The sequence below is a fragment of the Macrobrachium nipponense genome, chromosome 13, assembly GCF_015104395.2.
Source record: "Macrobrachium nipponense isolate FS-2020 chromosome 13, ASM1510439v2, whole genome shotgun sequence".
Classification (NCBI taxonomy): Eukaryota; Metazoa; Arthropoda; class Malacostraca; order Decapoda; family Palaemonidae; genus Macrobrachium; species Macrobrachium nipponense.
In genome coordinates, this window is record NC_087206.1 from 62,365,839 (window position 1) to 62,385,358 (window position 19,520).

Genomic DNA, 19,520 nt, shown 5'->3' on the forward strand with positions numbered 1-19,520 from the left:
CCTCTGCTTGCTCTTTCTGATATTTTTAGTTCCATGATATTTTCTGCTATTCCTTCTATCTGTTTCCATGCCTGAATTATCATGTAGCGTTCTCTTCTCCTTTCTAGACTATATAATTTTAAGAATTGTAGTCTTTCCCAGTAGTCTAGGTCCTTAACTTCTTCTATTCTAGCTGTAAAGGACCTTTGTACACTCTCTATTTGTGCAATATCCTTTTGATAGTGTGGGTACCATATCATATTGCAATATTCAAGTGGACTACGAACATATGTTTTATAAAGCCATAATCATGTGTTCAGCTTTTCTGTTTTGAAGTGCCGTAACAACATTCCCATTTTTGCTTTACATTTTGCCAACAGAGTTGCTATTTGATCATTGCATAACATGTTCCTATTCATCATCACACCAAGGTCTTTAACTGCTTCCTTATTTGTGATGGTCTCATTATTAGGTCCCTTATATGCATATAGCTTTCTTTCTCTGTCTCCATAATTTATTGATTCAAATTTATCAGAGTTAAATACCATCCTATTTACCTCTGCCCAATCATATACTTTGTTAAGGTCTCTTTGTAGAGCGTTCCTATCTTCATCACAAGTAATTTCTCTACTTATTCTTGTGTCATCTGCGAAACTACTCACTACCGAATCCTTCACATTATTGTCTATGTCTTCAATCATAATAACAAACAGTATTGCAGCTAACACCGTACCTTGCGGCACACCGGATATTACCTTGACTTCATCCGATTTTCTCGTCGTTTGCAATAACTATCTGTTTTCTGTTGTGTAAAAATTCTTTTAACCATCTTCCTACTTTATCCACGATATTGTGTTTTCTAATTTTCTTCGCTAATATATTATGGTCTACTTTATCAAAAGCTTTTGCAAAGTCTAAATAAACCACATCTGTTTCATTTCCGCTTTTCATATTTTTGAATATGTTCTCACGGTGGACTAACAGTTGGGTTTGTGTACTTTTTCCGGGTACGAAACCATGTTGTCCTTTATTAAACAAATTATTTTTTATTAAATGTTTCATAATATTTTTCTTCATTACCCTTTCATACACTTTCATAATATGTGATGTTAGACTCACAGGCCTATAATTACTTGCCTCTAGTCTTGATCCACTTTTGAAAGTAGGGGTAATATATGCTAATTTGTGCTCATCATAAATCTTGCCTGTATCTACACTTTGTCTTAATAATATTGCAAGTGGCTTTGCGATAGAATGAACTACTTTCTTTAACAAAATAGCAGGAATTCCATCAGGCCCTGCAGCAGCTCCATTTTTAATTTCATTAATAGCCTGCACAATATCAGCTTCATTAATATCTATGTCAGCTAAATATTCACTATTTTCATCCCTTACTTCTATATCATTATCTTCATTATCTATTCTAGAGAGAGAGAGAGAGAGAGAGAGAGAGAGAGAGAGAGAGAGAGAGAGAATGTGTACTTGGAGCACAACTTGCTTTATGATCCATTTAGAGAGAGAGAGAGAGAGAGAGAGAGAGAGAGAGAGAGAGAGAGAGAGAGAGAGAGAATGTGTACTTGGAGCACAATCTGCCTTATGAGATCAATTTAGACCTTTAAAGAGAGAGAGAGAGAGAGAGAGAGAGAGAGAGAGAGAGAGAGAGAGAGAGAGAGAGGGCAAATGCCATTTAATCCTATTTCCAATGCAAAATTTATCGCATAAAACATGTCCGGAAAACAAGTGAAAATGGGAGACCAGAGTATTATCTGCATTGCAATTTGACTTCCGGTATTTCTCTGATTTCCAAAATAATTTTGTTTAAATAATTTTCTACGACGAATTTCCCCTGCTAAGACTTCCATGTGATTATTAAGAAACCACCTATTTATATTGTATTCATGATCTTCAATAGCAGGCTTCCCTTCAATCAATCATTTTCTCTCATCTTTTTCTCACTCATGTTCCTCAATCCACACAACTTCACTTCGAAATCTCGTTCATTCCAGGGCCCTCTATCACAATATAACAAATTTGCATCACTCGTGAACATTATTAAATATATATTCCTCATGCATCCCTCTCAATCGATACTGCATGACTAAATTTCTTGGAACGATTTGTAATATTATAGTAAACGTAAAATATAAGCGACGCTGATAAAAAAAAAACTTGAAGAAAAACATTTAAACATCAAAATGAAAGACTAATTAAACTAAACGCGAGTTTAAGATTCTATTTATTTATAAATATTTCAGCAAAATAAATCTAACAAGAGAGATCCTACATAAAAATAGACCAGGCTAAAGACGACGATTATCGTTCATGAGAATATTGTTTTTGATGCACACTTCGTTTAATAGAAGGATAAACAACGCGCCAATCTCTCCTCCTGCCGTGAAACAGAGGTGGGATTAATTAAATCTCCCTCGTCCCTTCCCCCATCACTCCTATCAATTAAAATATCACGCTGGTAAAGGACTTAAAGCCTCCTGCTCTTGTAACAACTATCAGGAAAGGACCCTGGTAGGACCCCGCTCGCAAAAGCGTCAGTGGAGATTCTCCAGCTTTACATCGTGACTGCTTTCTTCGCTTATTTTCGAAACTAGAAAGTTTACCATAAATTCGTCTGTCAGTTAATTCATAGCTCATCTGCATCTTGTGTAACTTCGATATGACAAGAAGCACAGCACACTTAACGAATGTTCGTCAAACCAAGGAAGCCATTACAGTGAATCAAAAGTTCGGAGGAGGATAGTGAAATCTGATGGGCGGGGACCGTAGATTCCATCAACAAACAGTCTCAGATGAGGATAGTGAAATCTGGTAGGATGGTCTGTAGAGCCTATCAACAAATTCCCCCAAAAGACTTTCTTATAGATTTGGTGAAAAACATATTTGAAGACTAAAGTTTCATGTCAACGTCCCTATGGATAAAATCTTAATAGTCACGCATCATTACAAACCAAGGCATGAATAAAAGCTTACTACCTAAACAGTCTATGCAAACACTCCTTCCAGGCGTGCAGTGAGGTTGGGTCATATGATACAAAGTTTAATTTTCTGTATTTTAACAACTAATATGTTCTCGGCTAAGAATGTTCCGTACAGTTTGAGGATATTTTATGAAAATGTAGTGTTATAATATTACATATGTATATATAACAGAATCTTTGGAAAAACTCAATAATCAAACATAAGCAAACGTCATCATCCTACTTACTGCCTTGAACCCTCTGTACATGAGCTGCAGTTCCTTTTTGCTGAATTTCGTGGTCCTGGCCAGTGCATCGATGCCGTCAGGTTTGTATCGCACTACGTTCAATTCGATGTCGTCTGGGTCGTGATCTGTAAACATCAACAATAATGATTAAAGAAACTGTCATCATGATGCAAATGTCGCTGAAACAAAGTAACTAATTTTACGACAATAATATGTTGCTCGAGGAACTCTACCTATAAGAGCAAAGCTGCTTTTTACCCGCAAATATTTGCTTGCAAATATACACCCTTAGATATTAAAGACTGGTCAACCTTCATATATAAGATTATTTGTTACATCTTCAGTAATGCTAATTGATTGCTTTTGAGAAACTCAATAGCGTTATCCATTATATTACGAACAATGGGAAAAATATTTGTTCTTAGGGGTCCACAGTAATAAAAATGTTATAATTTCGTGTATATAATTTATGAATACTTTATAAAAGCTTTCGAATCCTTTCCCGGGTTCGTCTTCAGTCCAAACGAATGACTAAACTAAACATGCAATAAGATGAACTTGGAGATTGTTGACAACGGATGTTAGCGCGTATATGGACCAGGTGATGAAGAAAGATGGCAAAATGACTGATTTGGTAGTAAACTCTCAGAGCATCTAGATAATAAAAGGCAATCCAAATAAACGCCCATCATTGTCAAATTCTACCTGTTTTTGGGGGGGCAGAAATGAATTGAAAGTAATAAGGGGTGTTTTAGTTTACCACTCTGTCTATGACTGATTATTCACGAATAGAAATACCATAACATACTGCTACAAACTTGGAAAATTAACTGACATTAGCGAGAGATTTCCACATCAACTTATATCCATTTATTAAAGGAGACTGGAGACTGCAGCGGATGGCAGATTTTAAATTTTAATTACTTTTTCAATTCGTATAACTGTCCTAATTCCCTCCGCTTGGAGGTTTATCAAGGTCTCGCCTAAGTTCGTAAGGAACGAAAGTCTATGATTTTTCCACGGACTCACTGTTTACAAAGGGCCCGGCACGTGTCGCCTTGGTACATCAAATGCATATTAAGGTCAGAATAACAATGGACTCATTACTAGTTATAGATGCCTTCAAGCGGAAGGAAAAATAGGTTGTGTGTTAATGGAGCGATCGAAGATCCAAGCAAAGATAAGCTAACATGGGTTCATCAAAGGTTACGAAGGCGAGAGGTCCCGTCATAAACATTAGGTCACAAAAATATTTCAGTTACCGTATTCAGAATTTACTTGCGCATTCTGTTAACAAAATTGCAAGAAAGAAACTGAGTGGGACGTAGTGAAAATGTAATCCTAAACCCAGCAACTTCAGCTTCACTTTAATAATAATAATAATAATAATAATAATAATAATAATAATAATAATAATAATAATAATAATAATAATAATAATAATAATAATAATAATAATAATAACAACAACAACAACAACAACAACAACAACAACAACAACAACAACAACAATAATAATAATACTAATAATAATAATAATAATAATAATAATAATAATAATAAATAATAATAATAATAATAATACATTAAGTATCAAGACCTGAAAATAGAAATAAGAAGGATATTGGATATGCCAGTGGAAATTGTACCCACAATCATAGGAACACTGGGCGCGATCCCAAGATCGCTGGAAAGGAACCTGGAAAAACTAGATGCTGAAGTAGCTCCCACACTATCAATACCACCCAGTCGAATTGGTTGACTGTGATAGATAAAAAAATATTACAATTATTATCATTTTTATTATTATTATAAAAACAAGTTTTATGGTGGTGGTAATAATAATAATAATAATAATAATAATAATAATAATAGTAATAATAATAGTAATAATAATAGTAATAGTAATAGTAATAGTAATAGTAATAATAACTATAATAATAATAATAATAATAAAAATAATAATAATAATAATAATAATAATAGAGCCAACTAAGAGGGGAACACAACCACCAAGAAATTCCTGAAGCCGAACCAAGTAAGAGACTAGGAAAACATATGGAGAATCCGGTATCACACAACAAACATGCAACATGGCTCCAGGAAGTCAAGAAAGAAGAAACAGGGAGAATAAAACAAAGATTCAGAGATCACGACAGACACAGTCAGACACCAACTAAAGAAAATGCCAAACTGGAAAGCCCCAGGTCCCGATGACGTCCATGGATACTGGCTCAAAAACTTCAAGGCCCTACACCCACGAATAGCAGAACAACTCCAGCATTGTATCTCAAATCACCATGCACCCAAATGGATGACCACAGGAAGAAGTACAAAAAGACAAGAGTAAGGGAAATATAGCCAGTAACTACAGGCCTATCACCTGCCTACCAATAATGTGGAAGTTACTAACAGGTATCATCAGTGAACGGCTATACAACTACTTAGAGGAGACAAACACCATCCCCCACCAACAGAAAGGCTGCAGAAGGAAGTGTAGGGGCACAAAGGACCAGCTCCTGATAGACAAAATGGTAATGAAGAACAGTAGAAGGAAAACCAACCTAAGCATGGTATGCATAGACTATAAAAAAGCCTTCGACATGATACCACACACATGACTAATAGAATGCCTGAAAATATATGGGGCAGAGGAAAACGCCATCAGCTTCCTCAAAAATACAATGCGCAACTGGAATACAATACTTACAAGCTCTGGAATAAGACTAGCAGAGGTTAATATCAGGAGAGGGATCTTCCAGGGCGACTCACTGTCCCCACTACTCTTCGTAGTAGCCATGATTCCCATGACAAAAGTACTACAGAAGATGGATGCCGGGTACCAACTCAAGAAAAGAGGCAACAGAATAAACCATCTGATATTCATGGACGACATCAAGCTGTATGGTAAGAGCATCAAGGAAATAGATACCCTAATCCAGACTGTAAGGATTGTATCTGGGGACATCAGGATGGAGTTTGGAATAGAAAAATGTGCCTTAGTCATACAAAAAGGCAAAGTAACGAGAACTGAAGGGATAAAGCTACCATATGGGAACAACATCAAACACATAGATGAGACTGGATACAAATACCTGGGAATAATGGAAGGAGGGGGTATAAAACACCAAGAGATGAAGGAAAGAATATATGCAGAGACTCGAGGCGATACTCAAGTCAAAACTCAACGCCGGAAATATGATAAAAGCCATAAACACATGGGCAGTGCCAGTAATCAGATACAGCGCAGGAATAGTGGAATGGACGAAGGCAGAACTCCGCAGCATATATCAGAAAACCAGGAAACATATGACAATACACAAAGCACTACACCCAAGAGCAAATACGGACAGACTATACATAACACGAAAGGAAGGAGGGAGAACAGAGCACTGGGGCAATATCTGAAAACCAGTGAAGACGAGTGGCTAAAGAGTGCATGGGAAGAAGGACTAATAAAAGTAGACGAAGACCCAGAAATATACAGAGACAGGAGAATGACAAACAGAACAGTGGAATGGCACAACAAACCAATGCACGGACAATACATGAGACAGACTAAAGAACTAGCCAGCGATGACACGTGGCAATGGCTACAGAGGGGAGAGCTAAAGAGGGAAACTGAAGGAATGATAACAGCGGCACAAGATCAGGCCCTAAGAACCAGATATGTTCAAAGAACGATAGACGGAAATAACATCTCTCCCATATGTAGGAAGTGCAATACGAAAAATGAAACCATAAATCACATAGCAAGCGAATGTCCGGCAATTGCACAGAACCAGTGCAAAAAGAGGCATGATTCAGTGGCAAAAGCCCCCCACTGGAGCCTGTGCAAGAAACATCAGCTACCTTGCAGTAATAAGTGGTACGAGCACCAACCTGAAGGAGTGATAGAAAACGATCAGGCAAAGATCCTCTGGGACTATGGTATCAGAACAGATAGGGTGATACGTGCAAATAGACCAGACGTGACGTTGATTGACAAAGTCAAGATAAAAGTATCACTCACTGATGTCGCAATACCATGGGACACCAGAGTTGAAGAGAAAGAGAGTGAAAAAATGGATAAGTATCAAGATCTGTAATATAGAAATAAGAAGGATATGGGATATGCCAGTGGAAATTGTACCCATAATCAAAGGGACACTAGGCACGATCCCAAGATCCCTGAAAAGGAATCTAGAAAAACTAGAGGCTGAAGTAGCTCCAGGACTCATGCAGAAGAGTGTGATCCTAGAAACGGCGCACATAGTAAGAAACGTGATGGACTCCTAAGGAGGCAGGATGCAACCCGGAACCCCACACTATAAATACCACCCAGTCGAATTAGAGGACTGTGATAGAGCAAAAAAAAAAAAAAAAATAATAATAAAATAATAATATGTAAATTCCTCCGTTGAGAGAAATGGCTACGAAAAATCATTGCAACGTGAACGTTACTGATGGCAAACAGAAGCGTTATGACGCATCTATTAGTCCTCTTGACTGGAGAGAGAGAGAGAGAGAGAGAGAGAGAGAGAGAGAGAGAGAGAGAGAGAGAGAGAGAGATTAGGCCTTCAGCAAATACTAGAAGGTAAACAAACCACTCTATTCTTATCAACAGACATCCAGCCCGTAGCCTTATATCCCGTAGGGTAGTCGAGTGATCATTATTATTTTCCTCTGTTGATGCAGAGGAGTTAAAATATTACATACAATTCCAGAAAATGTCTTTCTCTAAGTTAATATTAAAGGCGAGCTGACTTAGATGACTTTTGAAAATAGTTCTCAAGTGATGTCCTGCTAATCTCTTTCATTCGTTCTTTTTTTCTAGTTTTCTGTAAAACTATTGAGATGGCTATTTGTCTGTTCGACCTCAGAACTTAAAAACTACTGAGGCTAGAGGGCTGTAATTTGATATGTTCATGACCCACCCTCCAGTCATCAAACATACCAAATTGCAGCTTTCTAGCCTTGGTAGTGTTTTAAATTTTATTTAAGGTTAAACTTAGCTATGATCGTGCATCTGGCACCGCCTAGTCCAATTCCGGAGGCGTCGCCGACGCACCCTCAACTTGATCGCATCTGGGGAGCGACTGAGCGCTGCCAGGTCGTAGCTGAGAGTTTCACACTGTAGCACATCGAGAGTTTCGTACAGTATTATACGCTGCACAGAAAACTCGACTGCGCCGAAGAAACTTTGTCGTATTATTTACTTATTAGTATTTTCTCGAATGGTCAGAACAGTTTCCTAACTATTCATGTTGTTAACCTTCATCATCTACGGAATTGGCTCAAAAAGCTGAAAAATACCTCAACATCAACATTTGTCAACGCAATTTAAGACTAGTAAAAATCCAAAAACAAAAATAATGTTAGGATACTGAAACTTTCACCAGACAGTCTTATTTTCAAGTTAGCCAAAGTCCACTTCAACTCAATATCGTTTGCGCTGTGAAAGAAAAAGTTTGAAATTCTTTAATAACGAAAAATACGGCGTAAACATATAAAACATATAAACGCATCACGAAATTTGACGTAGTTTACCGTAACTAGAATCAGCCCTCTGAAATGATGCCGTGTACTAAATCCAAAATTGTTCTATGCAGTTTCAAAGTTTTACCATAATATGACCTCACATTCGATAACATTTCAAGCGATATTTATGCTGTACGCCGCCATACGCAAATTCACTTGCTTTTGATTTTATCAGTGTGTAAAATAACGTAGAGCATCTAACTTGTTAAAATAATAGATATAACTTATGATGACACGAATACAGACACAAACATCTAGTACATTACGTAAGTATTGAATATGAAGTATCTTATTCCCCTAAAGACGTTATATATATCCTACCTGTAACCTTCTATAAAACAGGCGTCATAAAGGTTCATTCGTAAAAACTTCTTTCATAAGAGCCACAGACCACACGTAATCACGCTGGCCATAAATATGACACCATTATGAAAGAAGGCGTTTCCCCCTCTGATTTCTGTCCCTATTCTCTGCCGTACGAGGCTTAATTAGGGATATTTGACCGCCTGAGTCAATAAAGATTAATTAATCAACACGCATCGAAACACATCGTTCATTGCGGCCGCAAGGAATGAGCTGCGATAATACCGAGGCCTCTTCGTTCTCGCCATTTCTGTTTGTCCAAAGGTGAGGTGAAGCTTCTCTACCTCGAAGAGGTATCTTTGAGACGTTCGTTAATATATGAAACGAATAGAATTCTCCTCCTCATCGGGAACTAAGAATAGCAGAAAGGTGCATTATTCATATTTGTAGGAGGCATAAAAGTCTTTGCATGGTTTTCATAGAAATACATGAATGCATTACTATATATATATATATATATATATATATATATATATATATATATATATATATAATATATATCATAAACAAACACACGCACGCACGCACACACACCACACACACAAACACACACCACACACACACACACACACATATATATATATATATATATATATATATATATATATATATATATATATATATATATAATAAAGTAAATATGATCAGATGAAGCAATGAATAAGTATACGGCAGTTTTATAACAATGTTTGCTCAGATCTATTGAAAAAGCTATATATATGGAAAGCTCTCGCCCCTCTCTCATACAGAATTAAAAACAAACACAACTAATGTAATTTCTAATCAATGTGTTCCAGAAGATGAAATCCATCCCAGTCCCTTCCCGCCTCCAGCCACATGTTTTGATTCATAGCTCAATTGTTCGAGGGAATTGAATTTCCTTTACTTGTATAGGCCATATCACCTTCAACAGAGGCTTAAGAGTCTCGTGGGAAGCTGAAGTAGAAAATAAAAAGGAACGAGGCGTGATCCGATCTCAAACTTGCTCGGGGCTTGTGCTGTAAAGTCCACGGTCAGATGGCGCGTCGTTTCACAGACGAAAAAAAAAATACGCTGTATTTTATTAGAAATAATTGTTCTGTACCGTTTAACATGCACATTATTTATTTCTTACATTTTCATCCTAATAGATAAATCATAAACACCCTATATTTAACTCCAAACATCTTTTTCAGAACTTTTTAGGCTCTTCCATAGGGCTTTCCTACCACCCATCCCCCCTCCCCCCCATGATGGCGTAAAGCTTGAGCAGAGGTTTCCAAGTCAGATCTAGATTATCTACTAGATTACAAAGCTTCCAAAGTTTCCATACACGTGAAATGGGATCAGGAAATTCAGCACCTAGAGAATCCCTGCTTGCAGTGGTGCAAGACGTATCCACTGTCATATGAGTTATGAAGTTGGCGAAACAATGAAGACATCTCGATAATACCCATAAACAGAAAAAGCATTCCACCTTCAAACGATGGAGGGTATCTAGACAGGAATGGGAGCCAAGTTATTCGGTTTAGAAATAAGCCCAATATAAAAAGCTGATACTTGATATTTAGTGCAAAGTTATTCTGTTGATAAATAAGCCCAATACGTAAATCAAATACTTGACATTTAGTGCAAAGTTATTCCGTTTATATAAAAAAGCCCAATATAAAATTAAAGTACTTGACATTTAGTACAAAGTTATTCTGTTTATAAAGAAGCCCAATATAAAGATCAAATACTTGACATTTAGTACAAAGTTATTGTTTATAAATAAGCCCCATATAAAAGTTAAATACTTGACATTTAGTACAAAGTTATTGTTTATAAATAAGCCCCATATAAAAGTTAAATACTTGACATTTAGTACAAAGTTATTGTTTATAAATAAGCCCCATATAAAGATCAAATACTTGACATTTAGTTCAAAGTTATTTTGTTGATAAATAAACCCAATGTGTAAATCGAATACTTGACTTTTAATACTTTAAACAAACTATTTCGCGCAAAACCTCCAATTTTATGATAACAAAAAGGTGTAGTCAGGAAACGTCAGTATCTTGCGCTTTGACTGAATGATTGCGCGTAAATACATGCGTGGTCTTCTTGCCTTTCTGTCTGTGTTTAAATTCCATGGCCATTCGGTCTTCTCCTACATTGGTTGGCAGTGATATCGCAGGCGTTAAGCCCCCCTTCAGACATCACCGAACATCTCTATCCTCTCCAGCATCCAATCTATTATCTCGCATCCATCTCGCAGCTGTGCCAAGAGGGGGAATAGGAAATTGGTTGTGATATCCCTGAATCACATCGAATCCAGGAGAGACAGACAGCGCCTCTAGATCAACATCGATCAAGATGCTCGTGTGCGAGCAATAGCGACAAGCACTTCTTATTCTATTTCCATGGTTATTTGTTATGAACTATAATGTAAAAATGCCGTCTCCACGCTTCGTATCAATGTCTATTGGATTCTGCAACGATAGAGAGAGAGAGAGAGAGAGAGAGAGAGAGAGAGAGAGAGAGAGAGAGAGAGCCGCTTAGCACATAAGCTTCCATATTTTCGAACTCCCCATAATAAATAATTGGAATAAAAAGGTATATCCTAGTTTAACCAGACCACTGAGCTGATGAACAGCTCTCCTAGTTTGTTTGTATGGTGTTTTTACATTGCGTGGAACCAGTGGTTATTCAGCAACGGGACCAACGGCTTTACGTGACTTCCGAACTACGTCGAGAGTGAACGTCTATCACCAGAAATACACATCTCTCACTCCTCAATGGAATGGCCGAGAATCGAGCTCGCGACCACCGAGGTGGGACGCAAACACCATACCAACCACACAACTGAGGCGCGTAACAGCTCTCCTAGGGCTGGCCCGAAGGATTAGATTTTCATTCACGTGACTGGGAACCAATTGGCTACTTAGCAACCGGACCTACTTATTGTGGGATCCGAACCACATAATATCGAGAAATGAATTCCTAATCACCAGAAACAAATTCCTCTGGTTCCACATTGACGGCAGCGAGGAGCAAACTCGGACGAGTAAGCAACCCACTCGTCCGATAAGGAACTTAGTAATAGAATTAATTAACAGCAAATACCACCAGGGATGGACAAAATGGGTTGATATAATCAAGGAAATTTTTTTTGACAAAACTTGATTTCATGAGTTATGATTTTGTTGACAGTAAATATAGCACAGATTAATTAACCAGTCAAAAAACTTTGGAATACTGTAGATTTCATGAAAGTTATGATTTTGTTGACATTAGTAAAAATAGTACAGGACAAGCAATGAATTGCAAGGTCATTAAATGAAAATTTAATAAGGACAAATTTATACCTCGGGGGCTGATGGCACTTCTGCTCAAGGTCTATAAACCTCGCCTCTGCTGATCACGCCACGAGGGATGTAGCGTCTCGCAAGATTAGCGCAAAGCCTCGCCGTGACTGGCAGCGTTTGCAAGGTTCAAGACAAGGCAAAAAGTGGGGGACCAAGAACTCAAGAAAACGGTGGCTCGACCTACTTCCTTTTCATATATGCTGGTGCAGAGAAGTATATACGATAACAAAACAAGAAAACACAAAACAGTGGCAGGATATACTGCGTTACTATTATAAATTTTTCGGATATAGAATTACTTGTAAAACCTGCCGGCACGAAGGCGAGAAAATATAGGTACAATATACATATTTAGTTGCTTAAAAGTACAGAGAAAAAGGGCAACAAGAAAACAATAAGTTGAAGACACGAGGCATACAGCGATATATTGTAGGGCATTCTTCTAATATACAAATTGCCAGCAAAAAAGAATAGTGACACAATATACTTCATATCCTATTTATCAGAAAAATGTTTACTCTAAGAAAAAAAAAAGAAAAGTTGCTATTCTAAAAAAAGTAGCTATCCTGAAAAAGAGAGAGAGAGAGAGAGAGAGAGAGAGAGAGAGAGAGAGAGAGAGAGAGAGAGAGAGAGAGAGAGGTTGGTGCTCTGGGGCAGCATACAACAAAGTTCCTGACAAAAAGAAAGAAAAAAAATACTACTGCTCTGGATTTCAATAATCCTAACAAGCCTGGTCTCATGCATAAAATATACTCGGTTGCAATCAGATGGTTAACTGCTGTGGGTTACTGCGTGGTTACAGCTGGGCGTGGAGCCAGCGACCCCATTCCTATAATATGTCTCTAGGAAGGGAAGGTCAACATTCTCTGAAAACACACCCCTCTAAAGGGAAAATCCGTGAGGCATGTCTGTCAGTCTGTCTGTATACCTATATACACCGTTTATAAGCACGCTTGTCTATCCATTTATCTAACTATAAGATCTATCGATCTATATACACCGTTTACAAGTATGACTATCTATCCATTTCCTTAACTATAAGATCTGTCTGTCCATATACACCACTTATAAGCTTGCCTATCTATCCATTTATCTAACTATAAGCTCTATCTATCCATATACCCCACTTACAAACATGCCTGTCTACTCATTTATCTAACTATAAGAGCTATCTATCTATATATCTATCCAGTTATCTAACAAAAAGATCTGTCTATCTACATAGACCACTTATAAGCATGCTTGTCTATCCTTTTGTCTACCCATAAGATCTATCTATATTCATCATTTATAAGTATGCCTATCTACCCATTTATCTAACTATACGATCTATCTATCTAAATACATCATTTATGAACATGCCTATCTACCCATTTATCTAACTAAAAGCTCAAAAATAAAATATGGAGGTAGCAAAGGGCCAAGCTGATGATAGGCATCGATTTTTTGTGAAAGCCGATGGCCAGCAGACATTTCGGGTGGTATCAAAGGCGAGCGACTGATAGCTATTTTGGGGCGATCATCCAAACGCTGCTTCGGGGGACATTCGTTGGCAAGATTGCTCTCCACCATTTAGAAAGCATATTCCCGAAGTGAAGTGGACATTTTCCCGCATTTCCCCCATACGACAACTCACATTCTTTTAAATCCGGTTTCGATCACCTCGAAATCTAAAAAGTCAAAATCCGATAGTATGTGCAAGGATATAATAATCAACTCTTTATTTTCTGTCCCCCAATATAAACCTGTATTATTTTAGAATATCCAACTAAATAACCTTGATTACTACCTTCTAAACTTGTGATATAGTCTCTTAGATTCGCTTTTTCCACCTTTTCCTTTTACAACTTTGTGTAAAAGAATCCAATCATGCAATTCCCTGTATTTCATGTGAACATCGACATGAGAAACAGTGCATTTTCCTCATCAATAAACGAGTTTCAGTTTCTCTATTGAAATAATAAAACAAACTTAACTTATTAAGTCTCAGCATATATAGATTTGGTATCGCAGCTGCTAAAGTAACCGACGCCAATATACAAAATTATAACTGTATTTACAAAATACACAATATGACTCAACCTAACCAACTTCTTACCATTTACTTAAGTCTTGAAATACGTTCACGAGCTGCAAAACTGCCAGTGTAAACAAACACGAACCCATATGTCAGTTTACATCACAACACGAATTTTTGAAAAAAAAAGAATACCCTGTTTTTCATTCACTATGTAAGGCGGACCAGTGAAGAATATGATTATTTTTCCACATACTCTAGATACGAATCTCTAGTCTTTACGTCTTTTTTCTTTCATTACCGTTAATACCCAGTTAGCAAAATAATTTTTATAAGTAAAGACAATAGGAATAAATTAAGTAAATGCATAAATTGCTGAACATTTCCCGCCCCCCCCCCCCCTCTCCTCTCTCTCTCTCTCTCTCTCTCTCTCTCTCTCTCTCTCTCTCTCTCTCTCTTCAGAAACACACGTACACGCACACACACACCAGCTATACAAAGGAACTCTTTCCTCATGATATAATCAACAAATGACACGACTTTTAAAAGGAAAAATAGTTTGAATTCCCGTGAAAAGCGTCCATAATGAACTTGCTTTTCGATACTTGCAAAGACATTATCAAGCCAGTCGGCGTTTTGCGAAAAGCTCTCAGGAAGTCAAAAGTCTTATCGGCTAATGGATATTGTGCGAGTTTATTTCTCGTTAGCAATTAAAACATACGAGACGAATTTCGGCTGGTTTAAAGAATTCATTATCGCAGTCGTCTATTTTGACGTTTCTGGGTTTGATTTCAGAGGTTGAAGTGACAACCTTGATTTGGCTCAAGATGTATCAATGTAGGTATGAATATATGCTACGCATATAAATACATAAATCAGCACTGAAATATATAAAACGCACTATTACACGACATGTCATCAATCATTCGTGAAAGTGACGAACCGATAACAAACAACCATAGAGAAAGAGCAGTACAATCTAAATCCGTTTTCCCTCTGGATATAAAACTTTCTAATTGCACCGCAGCAGTTTAGACTAATGACCAAAAAATGATAACTGTATGAAAAGGAGAGGCTAATTATCACTCGGCTGCAAATAAATAAAAAAAGGCATCAGCCATCTTCAATTATCATTCTAAATGTTTTTTTTAAGTGAAAACATTTGTTAATGCATAATCATTATAATGATTTCAGTGACAAACACTGCAATTTTCATATGCTATTATTAATTCGGTCAATTTATAACAAAAAGTTCCGGTGACACAAGCCAAGTACATCCATTATATTAAAAAAAAATTTTTTTTTATAGAAGATATTCATAATGAACACACTTTTATAAAACTCTGCCGCGGTCGAGTCTACTTATACCTCCAATGGTAATTGAGAGGCAAGTCAATAAGGTCATAAGAGAGATTCTTGCCGAATTGCAAATTATATTCATGTATGAGAGAGAGAGAGAGAGAGAGAGAGAGAGAGAGAGAGAGAGAGAGGAAATAAACCCAACTAAATTACTTAATATCTTAAGGATGGCCACAATAGTTCTTCTCAGAATGGCATTTCCTTTTATTTCCCAAAATGCTTGCATATACTTGTGTTACACCTAGTGTATATAATTAAATATATATATATATATATATATATATATATATATATATATGTATATATATACATACATGCATATATATATATATATATACATATATATATATATATATATATATATATATATATATATATATATATATATATTATGCAATAAGCTACAAACGACCTTTCATATCCAATTCGCTCTACCTCGGAATTAATATATTTTCAAATGTCAACAGAAGGGGAATTTTTCTGGTTGATGATAATCTCGTCACATATATGAAAATATACTAATTCCGAGGTAGAGTGAATTGGATATTAAAGGACATTATATGAATCACGGTGATGTGATAAAAATTCATATCTTTATATGTATTTTTTAAAAATGAAAATGTGATAAATATGGCCTCCTAACGTACCGTTGTAAATATTTCAATAATCTCAAACAAATCACGAAAACAGCATTCTAGGGGCCAGAGGCAAAATCAATAAAGACGCCTTGCAGCTGTCGATTGCAAACTGGGAACAGCAGTGGAACACCGGTATTGGCATTCCACGGGAAATGATTAAACGAACGAGCGGTGTTGACCAAAAGCACTAATTAATTACGAAATGCAAATTCAGCACAAAATGTGCAGGACCCTTTCATCCGTAGGAACATGCCAATACATTTAATCTGTCATCTGAAACCGACCGATTTAACCTCTGGATATTGGGCTTTTTTTTTCAAATGGAGCAAGGCGTGATCCGAACTCCAGCTTATTTGGGACGCGCGCAAGATTTTCCTGTCACTTATAAGTTGTAAACATTATATTCTTGATTTTTAACCTAAATTAAAACGCGCTAAAATCTACGGGCAAATAGAGCCTTGTTTCACCAACGAAAATTAAAATAAATAAGCTATATTTTTATCAGAAATAACTATGTGCTGTTTAACATCCACTTTATTTATTTTTTACATTTTTATTTTACTAAATAAATCATAATTATCCTATCCAAAAATTCCTGTATCTTTAACTCAACACGAAACACCTTTTTCAGACCTTTTTAGGCTCTTCCATAGACCTTTCCTAGCCCCAAACAAGAACAACAACAAAGTAGTTTGTAGGCTTACTCCCCGAGTAAGCGAAAACAGATGATATCAATCTATGGTAGGGTAAAGCCATATTTCACCTAATATCGTCACTTTCCATCTGTGGGTGCCCTTAACAGTAGCAATTACGTCTTGATACGCTTGACGCTTTGGAGTACGAGCCCTCAAGACCAATCAGCTATTGCTCATTTTATCAATATTGGACTTTTTTTCATCACCACCACCACCTCTCGATGATCAGCCTCTAATCAGGGTCGTTATCTTGGTATATGAGCCCTTGGGGACGGTGGGAGTTGAGGGGGGAGGGGTTAGTCAGTTCATAGCCTCTCCCTTATCGTATTCCATCAATGTAAGGATACACAAGCTGGCAGCTTCGTCCAGTTCACGTCAGTAAGAATATACTATTACGGGACAGGCCGCATTTCATGATCAAATCTTGAGTAGTTGCTGGTTCACTTGGTATGTGACACATATCCCCGCATCTCACGCGGTGCACCATAGGCATTACTTAAGGTTCTTTGCAGCGTCCTTAAGTGGCCCCCCTAGCTGCAGCGCCTTTCATTCCTTGTACTGTACCTCTCTTCATATTCTCTTTCTTCCATATCATATTTCTAACGACGAGGTTTTCCTCCAGATACACTTATAAAACCTTATTCTAAATTTCCCTGTCAGCGCTGAATGAGCTCAGGTCATTCAGCGGTTGGCCTTTGGCATAAATTGTATACCTCATTTCAATTTCCAGAATGTATATCAAGACAGAATGCAGGTCGACTGGAATTTACACATCAGCACACACATTATGTGATCACACCTTAATCAACGTGCAGAGGTGAAGCCGAAATGTATCAGTAAGTCACATACCCTATAATTCCCGAAATGTCAAATGACGGAGACAAAAGATGAGAGAGAGAGAGAGACGAGAGGAGAGAGAGAGAGAGAGAGAGAGAGAGAGAGAGAGAGAGATTTAAAACACACAACTGAGTTATAGATTTATAAAAATTATAATAATGTTACGCACTAAGGATAAATATTGAATGTTGACTATATATATATATATATATATATATATATATATATATATATATATATATATATATATTATTCGACATTAGGTAATTGGTTTAACGGTCCTTCAATCTGCGCAACACGAATATTAAGCTTGATTTAGGAGTGATGGATAATCTATAAACTCGAGGAGAGAGAGAGAGAGAGAGAGAGAGAGAGAGAGAGCTTTGTTGTTGGATAGGGAAACTTTTCAACCACAAATAATATGTCATTAAAGTTCCAAGTAAAAACGTATTTCAATTTAAAACTTCAGGGGAGAGAATTTTTTTTTAATAATGTTTGAGTTTTTGGAGTAGAAAAATACCTCTAATGGGAAATGGGGGCCGGGACGACGCCCTGAGATTTGGGTGTTATTATTAAAACTGTTCGAAGGAGGGGATGGGAGGGGGGGGGCGGGCAGGGTATGTGAGGTGAGGGTGAGGAGAAAGGAACGGATGGATGGATTCAATTCAGGGTCTTTAATTGGGCCGAAGATTGAAGAGCAGATCCCCCCCCCCCACCCGCCCGCCCCTCCACCCCCAAAACCCCCAATAACCTTTCGTTATATCAGGGTTATCAAATAAATTATCGAACAGTTGCAGTTCATATGGAAAGCTAGAAAAAACACCTGCCAATTTCTTTGTGACGTGAATTGATAAGATTCTGCGTAGTGCATCGAGGTAAGGACTTACCATCAATACCTTCACCACTAGTGATAGTTTTACTGTAGTTGAAAAATTATTATTATTATTATTATTATTATTATTATTATTATTATTATTAGGAGAAAAAATCCACAATAATGTATATGTACATATATCTACAGATAAATCTGTACAGATTTATCTTGAAATATAATGAACATATACACTACTGTCCATAAATTTCTCAATTTCGACACTCAAACTACTATAGGTACTTTCTTATTATCGTTAGCAGCAGCAGCAGCAGCAGCAGCAGCAGCAGCAGCAGCAGCAGCAGCAGCAGTAGTAGTAGTAGTAGTAGTAGTAGTAGTAGTAGTTCGTCTACTTTCTCCAGAATAACCCACTAAATGCCAAAATTCTCCAATTATCCCAGAACAAGATATGTTTCATAGTAAGAGATCACATTCAGTTATACGATACTGAAAACACGAAACAGTTCTTCCTTCTACCTCCTGAAGCAAACATAGAGAGAGAGAGAGAGAGAGAGAGAGAGAGAGAGAGAGAGAGAGAGAGAGAGAGAGAGGTGGTGTTGGCCTCTTACAAGTGAGATATACGACTACGTGAGGCCTCATAACTCTCTTGGGTAATGCGTGATTCATACCAAGTCTTTGTCTTGCAATGATAAGGGGCCCGCATGTTTTCACAGCTGCCTGCCATACCCTTGCAA

The 19,520-nt window shown here is 37.1% G+C and overlaps 1 protein-coding gene across 3 annotated transcripts in view; it reads right to left on the bottom strand.

The window, feature by feature from the left end:
- Positions 1 to 19,520, bottom strand: part of LOC135225848 (Kv channel-interacting protein 4-like) — a 790,651-nt gene that overhangs the window by 147,961 nt on the left and 623,170 nt on the right. For all 3 annotated transcript variants that reach the window (XM_064265390.1, XM_064265392.1, XM_064265391.1), the window contains exon 3: positions 3,200 to 3,324. In XM_064265390.1, coding sequence (XP_064121460.1) covers positions 3,200 to 3,324 — 125 coding nt within the window. The remainder of the gene's footprint in view (positions 1 to 3,199; positions 3,325 to 19,520) is intronic.